The sequence below is a fragment of the Ascaphus truei genome, chromosome 6 (genome assembly GCF_040206685.1).
Source record: "Ascaphus truei isolate aAscTru1 chromosome 6, aAscTru1.hap1, whole genome shotgun sequence".
NCBI classification, from domain to species: domain Eukaryota; kingdom Metazoa; phylum Chordata; class Amphibia; order Anura; family Ascaphidae; genus Ascaphus; species Ascaphus truei.
Genome location: NC_134488.1, coordinates 95,335,172 through 95,347,064, shown reverse-complemented (window position 1 = coordinate 95,347,064; position 11,893 = coordinate 95,335,172). Strand labels below are relative to the sequence as shown.

The 11,893-nt window shown below is 46.3% G+C and overlaps 1 protein-coding gene across 2 annotated transcripts in view; it reads right to left on the bottom strand.

The window, feature by feature from the left end:
• The window catches only part of LOC142497427 (extracellular calcium-sensing receptor-like), a 77,446-nt gene extending 66,106 nt beyond the window's left edge, over positions 1-11,340 (bottom strand). Inside the window, exon 1 of one of the 2 annotated variants that reach the window (XM_075605201.1) lies at positions 11,255-11,340. In XM_075605201.1, the coding sequence (XP_075461316.1) occupies positions 11,255-11,259 (5 nt within the window). In that variant the 5' untranslated portion in view covers positions 11,260-11,340. Of the gene's footprint in view, positions 1-8,613; positions 8,785-11,254 lie in introns of those variants that run through there. The other variant, XM_075605202.1, reaches the window with a different exon arrangement.
• Between the last annotated feature and the right edge of the window lie 553 nt (positions 11,341-11,893).

Here is an 11,893-nt window from a genome sequence, read left to right as displayed (position 1 = left end):
TGAGAGAGACAGAGACAGAGACAGAGAGCATGAGAGAGACAGAGACAGAGACAGAGAGCATGAGAGAGACAGAGACAGAGACAGAGAGCATGAGAGAGACAGAGACAGAGACAGAGAGCATGAGAGAGACAGAGACAGAGACAGAGAGCATGAGAGAGACAGAGACAGAGACAGAGAGCATGAGAGAGACAGAGACAGAGACAGAGAGCATGAGAGAGACAGAGACAGAGACAGAGAGCATGAGAGAGACAGAGACAGAGACAGAGACAGAGAGCATGAGAGAGACAGAGACAGAGACAGAGAGCATGAGAGAGAACACACACACAGAGAGAATGAGAGACAACGACAGAGAGAGTGCGACAGAGAGAGAGTGAGAGGGGGAAAGGGCGAGAGTGCAAGGGGGAAAGGGCAAGGGCGAGAGGGAGACACAGGGAGAGGGAGAGGGCGACACAGGGAGAGGGCGACACAAGGAGAGGTAGAGGGCGACACAGGGAGAGGGCGACACAAGGAGAGGGAGAGGGCGACACAGGGAGAGGGCGACACAAGGAGAGGGAGAGGGCGACACAGGGAGAGGGCGACACAGGGAGAGGGCGACACAGGGAGAGGGCGACACAGGGAGAGGGAGAGGGCGACACAGGGAGAGAGAGAGATGGTGACACTCACAGACACACACTCACTCACAGACACACTCACTCACAGACACACACACTCACTCTCACTCACAGACACACACTCTCACTCTCACTCACAGACACACACACTCACTCTCACTCACACACACACTCTCTCACAGACACACACACTCACTTCACTCTCGCAGAGACACACACTCTCACAGAAACACACTCACTCTCGCAGAGACACACTCACACACGCAGAGACACACACGCAGAGACACACTCACACACGCAGAGACACATCACACACGCAGAGACACATCACACATGCAGAGACACACTCACACACGCAGAGACACACTCACAGACACACTCAGACACAGACACACTCAGACACAGACACACTCAGACACAGACACACTCAGACACAGACACACTCAGACACAGACACACTCAGACACAGACACACTCAGACACAGACACACTCAGACACAGACACACTCAGACACAGACACACACAGACTCAGACACACTCAGACACAGACACACTCAGACACAGACACACTCAGACACAGACACACTCAGACACAGACACACTCAGACACAGACACACTCAGACACAGACACACTCAGACACAGACACACTCAGACACAGACACACTCAGACACAGACACACTCAGACACAGACACACTCAGACACAGACACACTCAGACACAGACACACTCAGACACAGACACACTCAGACACAGACACACTCAGACACAGACACACTCAGACACAGACACACTCAGGCACAGACACACTCAGACACAGACACAGACACACACACTCAGACACAGACACACACACTCAGACACAGACACACTCAGACACAGACACACTCAGACACAGACACACTCAGACACAGACACACTCAGACACAGACACACTCAGACACAGACACACTCAGACACAGACACACTCAGACACAGACACACTCAGACACAGACACACTCAGACACAGACACACTCAGACACACTCAGACACAGACACACTCAGACACAGACACACTCAGACACAGACACACTCAGACACAGACACACTCAGACACAGACACACTCAGACACAGACACACTCAGACACAGACACACTCAGACACAGACACACTCAGACACAGACACACTCAGACACAGACACACTCAGACACAGACACACTCAGACACAGACACACTCAGACACAGACACACTCAGACACAGACACACTCAGACACAGACACACAGACACAGACACACTCAGACACAGACACACTCAGACACAGACACACTCAGACACAGACACACTCAGACACAGACACACTCAGACACAGACACACTCAGACACAGACACACTCAGACACAGACACACTCAGACACAGACACACTCAGACACAGACACACTCAGACACAGACACACTCAGACACAGACACACTCAGACACAGACACACTCAGACACAGACACACTCAGACACAGACACACTCAGACACAGACACACTCAGACACAGACACACTCAGACACAGACACACTCAGACACAGACACACTCAGACACAGACACACTCAGACACAGACACACTCAGACACAGACACACTCAGACACAGACACACTCAGACACAGACACACTCAGACACAGACACACTCAGACACAGACACACTCAGACACAGACACACTCAGACACAGACACACTCAGACACAGACACACTCAGACACAGACACACTCAGACACAGACACACTCAGACACAGACACACTCAGACACAGACACACTCAGACACAGACACACTCAGACACAGACACACTCAGACACAGACACACTCAGACACAGACACACTCAGACACAGACACACTCAGACACAGACACACACAGACACAGACACAGACACACTCAGACACAGACACAGACACACTCAGACACAGACACACTCACTCACAGACACACACACTCACTCACAGACACTCACACTCACTCACAGATACACACACACTCACAGACACACTCACAGACACACTCACAGACACACTCACAAACACACAGACACACTCAGACACACTCACTCACACACACTCAGAGACACACTCACAGACACTCACTCACACACACTCACTTCACTCTCGCAGAGACACACACTTTCACAGAAACACACTCACTCTCGCAGAGACACACTCACTCTTGCAGAGACACACTCACACACGCAGAGACACATCACACATGCAGAGACACACTCACACAAGCAGAGACACACTCACACATGCAGAGATACACTCACACATGCAGAGACACACTCACACAAGCAGAGACACACTCACACATGCAGAGATACACTCACACATGCAGAGACACACACACACACGCAGAGACACACTCACTCTCAGACACACTCACACACAGACACACTCAGACACAGACACACTCAGACACAGACACACACAAAAACACTCAGAAACAGACACACTCACTCACAGATACACACACACACTCACAGACACTCACAGACACACTCACACACACTCAGAGACACACTCACTCACACACACTCACTTCACTCTCGCAGAAACACACACTTTCACAGAAACACACTCACTCTTGCAGAGACACACTCACACACGCAGAGACACACTCACACACGCAGAGACACACTCACACATGCAGAGACACACTCACACAAGCAGAGACACACTCACACACAGACACACTCAGACACAGACACACTCAGACAGACACACACACACAGACACAGACACACTCAGACACAGACACACTCAGACACAGACACACTCAGACACAGACACACTCAGACACAGACACACACACACAGACACAGACATACAGACACAGACACACGCACTCAGACACACACTCACTCACAGACACTCACACTCACTCACTCACAGATACACAGACACACTCACAGACACACTCACAGACACACTCACAGACACACTCACAGACACACTCACAGACACACTCACAGACACACTCACAGACACACTCACAGACACACTCACAGACACACTCACAGACACACCCACAGACACACTCACAGACACACTCACAGACACACTCACAGACACACTCACAGACACACTCACAGACACACTCACAGACACACTCACAGACACAGACACAGACTCAGACACACTCACAGACTCAGACACACTCACAGACTCAGACACACTCACAGACTCAGACACACTCACAGACTCAGACACACTCACAGACTCAGACACACTCACAGACTCAGACACACTCAGACACACTCAGACACACTCAGAGACACTCACTCACAGATACACTCACTCACAGACACACACTCTGTCACTCACACACACACGCACTCACCGGGTCGCACGTGGCAGCAGTGGGGCCTCCGCACGGCAGTGGGCCCTCCACACGGCAGGAGGGCCTCTGCAAGGCAGGGGGGGTCACACATCGCAGCGGGGGCCACCGCAATGCAGCAGGGCCCTCCGCACGGCAGGAGGGCATCTGCAAGGGGCCGCCCCCTCCCCCCGCAGCGGCCGACGCCGCAGCACGCTCCCCCTACCGAAGCGAATCCCCTTCAGAGGCGGACACCCCCGGGCAGCAAGTGGGGATCGGTGGCAGGAGATCAGGGGGAGGAGATCAGGCACAGGAGGTGCGCACGGGGGAAGCTGGGTTGGCGCTTCCCCCTCCGTATCAAGTTGGGAGCGGGTGGGGGCTGGGTTGCACACGGGGCTTTTGTTGGCGCTTCCCCCTCCGTCCCACGTGTGGAGTGGGGGGGGGGGGGGGGGCGGGGGGGGCTGGGTTGCACGCGGGGCTTGTTTTGGAACTTCCCCCTCCGTCCCACGTGGGGAGCGGGGGGTGATGTAATTTAGTATACTCCAAATCGGATGTTTAGACTGTCATTTGCCACTCCTATTTAAATCCTATAGGACCCACTTAATCTCCCTTTGCAGATGGATGGAAGAGGGCAGCAGTGAGAAGATGGGCTACACGGTATGCGAGGTTTTGGTGGGGGGAATAGGCAACAGGCCCACAGGCTGCGCAGAGGGCAGGACACCCTGCTTGCCCTGTGCATGCGTGCCGGGACCACGGGAATCACCGCCATTTTTTTCAACTTTTTAAAAAAATTTAATTGACTGGCGCCCGGCCGGGCCCCCCTGACTCACAGGAGGAGATCAGGGGCAGGAGAGGGAAGAGATCAGGGGAAGGGGCTCTTCCCCGTGGCCCTCTTCCCCACGTTAACTCAATCAGGGAGGGGGATTATTTATTTATTTAAAAAAAAAAATGGCACGAGCAGGGGAATTCATAGAGTCGCAGCACGGCTCACCAGCGGCCTAAATCCACTCGCAATGAGCGAGTGGTTATCATTATTTGTCGAACGCTGCGTATAAGTGTCAAAGAGGAGTGCTACTGAGCATGGCAATATATATTTAAAACCAGAGACAGAACATGAAACACAGACAGAGCCCAGTGCTACATCCAATGACACAGAAACACGGTACAGTGCCTAAATATATATATATATATATATATATATATATATATATATATATATATATATATATATATCTATCTTTTGAATAAAATTGTCTTTTAGTTTAACTCTTTGGCCAAAGTGTTGTAAGTGTTCAATATGAGTTTATATAGGTCCTGTATGTTTTGCTATTCTTGTTCAGCTGGTCCTAGGTGATTTGGAGGGTGGCTCCTCCTTCCCTAGTTTGAAGCTCACCCCCTCCCTCTTTTAAATGGTTTAAAGCTCACTCCATTTCACCTTCCACACTCATGGGAACTTGCATGCAGTTTGATTGCGACAAATCTAATACAGAGTGCTTTTCTTGGTATTATATAGGTTAATAAGAGCTTCAATCAGACTTAGAACTATGCAACTAATTTTGACAGATTTATTATAAATCATTCTTCCTGTTAATGTACAGGTTATTAAGAATTTATATTAGTGTTAGACCCTTGAGACATGGTCTGCCTTGGAGGGGCTCAAGGGCTAACAACACTTTGGCCAAAGAGTTAAACTAAAAGACCATTTTATTCAAAAGATATCTACAGTAGAGGCAGCGATTATTCTAACAAAAACCAGTGGCAATTACCCAAAAAACCCAGGTACACCCAGGTACATTCTGAATACATTTCCTTAAACTAGCCCCAGCATTTTTGCATTGATTAATGGCCTATCAGATTAACAGCGGGGGTCCCTGGCAGTCCCATTCAAACTGAATTGGAATGCCAGGGATCCCTGCTGTGTTAATCCTATGGGTCGTTAGTCAATGCAGAAATGCCTTAAACGTGCCTCAAACTAGCCCAGAACATACCCAGCACATACCCTGAATGTAACCCGGCTAGTTTAAGGCAAATGTTAGAATAAGCGTTGCCTCTACTGTATATATATATTTAGGCACTGTACCGTGTATAAGTTTTATTGGATGTAGCACTGAGCTCTGTCTGTGTTTCATGTTCTGTCTCTGGTTTTAAATATATATTGCCATGCTCAGTAGCACTCCTCTGTGACACTTATATGCATATATATGTATGTGTATGTATATGTATGTATATGTATGTGTATGTATATGTATGTATATGTATGTATATGTATGTATATGTATGTATATGTTGTGGTTATTTTGGGGTTCAATATGAGCTTGTAGGTGTCCTGTATGTTTTACAATCCTTGTTCAGCTGGTCCTGGCTGATTGGATGGTGGCCCCTCCTTCCTAGTTGCAAGCTTATCCCCTCCCACTTTCAAATGGTTTAAAGCTCACTCCATTGCATCTCCCACTCTCAGGGGAACTTGCTTGCTTGCAGTTTGATTGTGACAAATCTAATACAGAGTGCTTTTCCTGGTAATGTACAGGTTAATAAGAGCTTCAATCAGACTTAGAACTATGCAACTAATTTTGACAGATTTATTATAAATCATTCTTCCTGGTAATGTACAGGTTATTAAGAATTTATATTAGTGTTAGGACCCTTGAGACGTGGTCTGCCTTAGAGGGGCTCAAGGGCTTACAACACTTTGGCCAAAGACAAGGGGTGCCCTATGGAATTGGAAACGAGTGTGGATAAAGTTATCTTCTTAAGAATGATGACCTCAAGAAACGGGAGACAAAACATATAGAACACTGCAATAGTGTATTAACCAAGGATGATATAAGATGTATAAACAGAGCAATTTAATAAAACATAAATGCAAAACATAAGACAGCATATATTAATAAAACGACTTGGTGCGGCTGCACCTGATGAATAAAACTTGCTCCGCCGTTAGAAATAATACAGCTTATATGCGAGCCTTAGAGACAAGCCGCTCAAAAAGACCAATATCAACAAACAAAAGAGATGGAATTGCACTAGTGGGGATAATAATAAAAACAATGAAGATGTCCCATTGTTTATTACTACTTATACTAATCGAGTCAGCCAAATAAAAGCCATTATAGAAAAACACTGGAAGGTTTTACATTTGGACAAAGATTTGGGGACTATGATGCAGACATATCCAAAATTTGTAAATAAAAAAGCAAAAACAATTTGTTATCATCTTTCTCCAAGTCTTTTTGTCTCATCTCACAATACACAGCAGAAACAGAGTCTTCCCAAAGGTTTCCACAAATGTGGTAATTGCAACTACTGTAAATATGCAGCCCCACTCTCAAAGATTGAATGTAAATATACGGGACAAGTACACAAAATAAAGCATTTTATGACATGTGCTACAAACGATGTCATCTACACGCTAAATTGTGCATGTGGAAGTATCTATATAGGTAGAACCATCCGACCTTTAAAAATTAGAATATCTGAGCATCTCTTATCAGTAAAGAAAAAAGATGACAGATTTCCAGTATCCAAACATTTTTCTACGTGTACCCAGGGCTCAATTAGAACCTTCACCTTCAGTGCCTTAGAGCACATTCCAAAACATACTAGGGGGGATAATAGAGAAGCAGTTCTCAATCAAAAAGAAATGTATTGGATTTATACCCTTGGGCCATTGACACCCAGGGGGAAACACTGACAGGGAATTAAAACATTTCTTGGGTTAGTATTTCTCTTCCCCTCTAAGGATCTAATGAGTATAAGGCTAAGGCCCCGGTCACGGCGCTCTAATGCACGCCCGCGCTTTCGGCTGAGCGTTCCGGCGATTCCCCGGTCTGCAGCTCACTGCAGGAGCAGAGACCGGGGGGGGCGTGCCGGAGGAGTGACGGGGGCGCGGCCATGACGTCACCCGGCAGGTTCGCCCTCATTGGCTGAACCGCCGGGGGCGTGCCTAGCCGTTCGACGCGAGTTCCTGCTCTCAATTCTATTGAGAGCAGGAGTAGCTCTCGCGCGAGCGCTGCGGCCCCCCCTCGCAGCGGGCCCGGCGCCGTTGCGGGGAGGGCTCTGGTGAGCGCAGCGTCCGCCACAGCGGACGCTGCAGCATGCAGCGGGAGCAAGGCCTCAGTCTCCCTTGTGTTGATCTCCTTGACTTTATGCCCCTTTGGTTACTATTGATCTTTCAGTGACATCTTTTTCCATATTATCATTATGTTTTGGACTAAAACATTTTAGTCCATTGTACTTATTATTCATATTTGTAGTACCAATGCATTCATTATTATACTCCACGGGTTAACAGTGCTTTGTAGCTTATATTTATCACATCTGAGACCCTTATAACGAATGATTAAATTGTTATATGCTGTTATCATTAATTATTATTTTTTCCAGAATAGCATAATGCTATGGATTAAACATAGATCTGTTTATTTGTTTATATATTATTTTATTATACCTCATGTTCTTGTTACACAATAAGGATTTGCACCCTTTGTCCTCAGTACCTCCGTTAGTACAGTATTGTTTTTAACCTTTCTGTTTTATACTGTTTGTCTCAGCATCCATTTAGGTTTATGCTTGCAGTTTATTGTGATGTATTTTGAGTCCTCCCTTATGGCGACAGTCAAATTTTTCAGTTTCCCCCATCGTATTAAATAGATGACGTTACCTTCATGTTTATACTCATTAAGCACCAGCCAATGATTGCATGAGAATATCCCGATACTTCACTTCCGGTTGGGAGAAACAAGCCACAAGAGGGGAGCCTCATACATATGCTGTATACTCTCTGACGAAGCGCCATCTAAGTTGTGAAATACGTAAGAGGAACTATTTTTACCTGTCTGCACCATGTTGTCGTATATCCATGAAATTTTCAACAGACCTACTGTAGTCCTGGATTAACCCCTCATGTGCGCGGCTGTGCTCTGCTTTCTTTTCCCTGCTGGGATCATCTATCCGCTTATCCGCTTACACCGCGTTATGCACGCCCACGGAGAAACAACAGGACACCATATTTGAGTAACTCCCTATCATTGACTTATGTTTGGTTGCTGCTGGGATATTACACACAGGGCCGATTTCTGCCTTTGAGACGCAGTCCTAATAGGAAGTGAAATTAGTGGGAGCTGCTTTATACACCCAATCTATATCACCTACCAGGATTTAAATATGCTTCTCATTACACAAGTGCAGACCTGTGTGCTGTACAGTACTCACTGATATGTTGGTTACCTGCATTACGAATTTTCTTCAATCAAGTTATCTATTTAATTGTTTATCTGACCAGTGACCTGATACATTGGAGCACTTTATGTTACAGAACTTTGTTCTATATGTCCAGTCAGAGAGTTAGTTCCATCTAAGAGTTCCATCAGTTCTATCATGCAAAGAGTTCCATCAGATCCATCTAAGTTTTTCATGAGTTCCATCATCAGTTCCATCTTGTGTGATTCACCTTAGATTCAGTCCCATTTGAGAAGTCCAGCTCTGTGTAAATTGCCAAAATTTCTCAGAGGCTAAGTGACCAGAATCCAACAGCAAGAGGCCACAGGAAAGAAAGGTGGCCGGGAATTATTTTCATGTGTGGTTGCAACTAGAAAAGATTAGTTTTGTTATCCCAGTTTCCAAAGTAAGTGTGTCTTTTGCCTGTAATTTGTGTAACATAGTTGTGTTCGTTTGTTATGTGAATAAACGCAATTTATTTTTATCTCTCTGCTTTTCTCAATCAATTATCCCGGTAATTAAAAGTCTTAATATGCTTGGTATACCATGACACCGGCACTTTGGTCTCCTACAGCCCTTCAAGCATGTGGCCCCCGTGCTGGTGCATCCTGATCCAGGACTACCCTTCACGCTCGAGGCGAATGCTTCTGATGTTGGTGCAGAGCAATCTTGTCCCAAAGGAAACCCCCACAAGCCAAGCTACACCCTTGTGCATTCTTTAAAGAAAAATAAATTGTCTGCCGAACAGAATTACGATGTGGGCAATTGTGAACTGTTGGCCATCCAGATGGCCTTGGAGAAATGGAGGCATTTGCTCGAGGGTACTGAAAACCCTGTAACTATTCTGACAGATCATAAGAATCTGCTCTACATTGAAGGCGCTCGCCACCTGGGGTCGCAACAAGCTTGATAGTCCCTATTCTTCTCTCGCGTCAATTTCATTATTTCTTATCTAGCAGGCTTTAAAAACGTGACGGCAGATGCCCTCTCCCGCCAATTTCTTGTAGAAGACAGGGCTGAGGACCGACAGGAAACCATACTTCTCCAATCATGTATCATCTCTGCCAACACATTTGATGCTGTGGAGGACATCACGAGAGGTCAGACTGATATTCTGGAGGGTCTCGAAGATCCAGAGGGTCGTCTCTTCACCGCACCAGCCTATCGTCAAAAGGTTTTGGAATGGGGTCATTCATCAAACAGCTCTGGTCATCCAGGTACAAGGAGAACTATTGATCTTCTGGAAAGGACCTTATGGTGACCAGGGATGTGCAAGGACATAAAGGAATTCGTCACCGCATGTGCCACTTGTGCCCAGAAAAAAACTCTCTGTAACAAACCTCCAGGGTGGCTACAACCTCTTCTGATTCCGGAGCGTCCATGGACTCATCTTTCCATGGACTTCATCGTGGAACTACCTATATCCAAAGGTAGGAACACCATCCTGGTGGTGGTCAACCGATTCTCTAAGCAGGCCCATTTCATTCCCCTCAATGGTCTACCCAATGCCCCCAAATTATCTGAAATCTTTATCAAGGAGGTGTTTCGCCTTGATGAGGTCCCCCAAGTCATGGTGTCAGATCGAGAATCGCAATTCATCACAAAGCTCTGTGGCGGGCCTTCTGCAAACAACTAGGGATCTGTCAGGATCGGGCTCACGAAGAGAGGCGAAGTGGATTTTTACTCTGGGGACTCAATCCCCTAGGGGTCTCAATGACAGCTTTGCATACTCTGCTTTTCTTTAAGTTATCTTTATGTGTAGTAATGACTATCACCAACTGCATATTTACACACACTGCTATGTATTGTCACTCTGACATACCTCTTTTTAAAGAATCAAGGTGTGTAATAATGGTTATCACCAACTGAACCTATACACGCACAATTATTAATTTATTTATTTTATTTGGACACATAACTCCTTTATAGTTCAACAATATATCTTGTGTGTTCTTTATTATATTATATTATTTGCTCACCTTTCCCCGCAAGGGGGTCTTTGCGATTGTTTTTAGAAGTTCATGTAAGCAGTGCTGGCGAATATGCAACAGGATAGGCTGTAATCTAAACCCATGAATACTTACCTCATTTACATACTTGTTGAGGTTACCATGACGACCGTACAGCTTAAATAGCCGGCTCCTGCATAGTACCTTCCACCCCCGAAGAAGTTCAGTTCCGTGAACAAAACGCACATTGGGTAATGACGCTGATGACACATCATCAGCGCGACTGAAGCGGGAGCTTCAGTTTGTTTCCAGCAGTGACTCGATCTGTTTTTAGTTATCTAAAAAGATGTGGGCATACGTGGTAGCCACTAGTTTAGACAGTGACGCCACTCTATGTGTACATGGGCACTTACCAGAGGTGTGGAATATGTATATAGAGACGATAATAAGATACATTACATACGTCCATAGAAAGCTTCTCTACCAGCCACATGCAGCATGAGAGTGACCAGATCGTATGTTTGATTTTCTGCAATGCTAAGGAGCAATACATAGGGTAACACTTTGCTTTCAAGATAACTTTAACTAAAGACTCTCCAGATAATAGAGGAGGTTTCTTTATACAGCCAATTTGCCTTGGGTTAGGAGCATTAATCTTGCTCCAACAGCAGATGTACTCACTTTAATAATGGAGGTATTCCCTAAGTGGGCACCCGATATTTCGTTCAGCTGAATATATACTGGGTATGGTTACATGTGTCATTTTTTACTGAA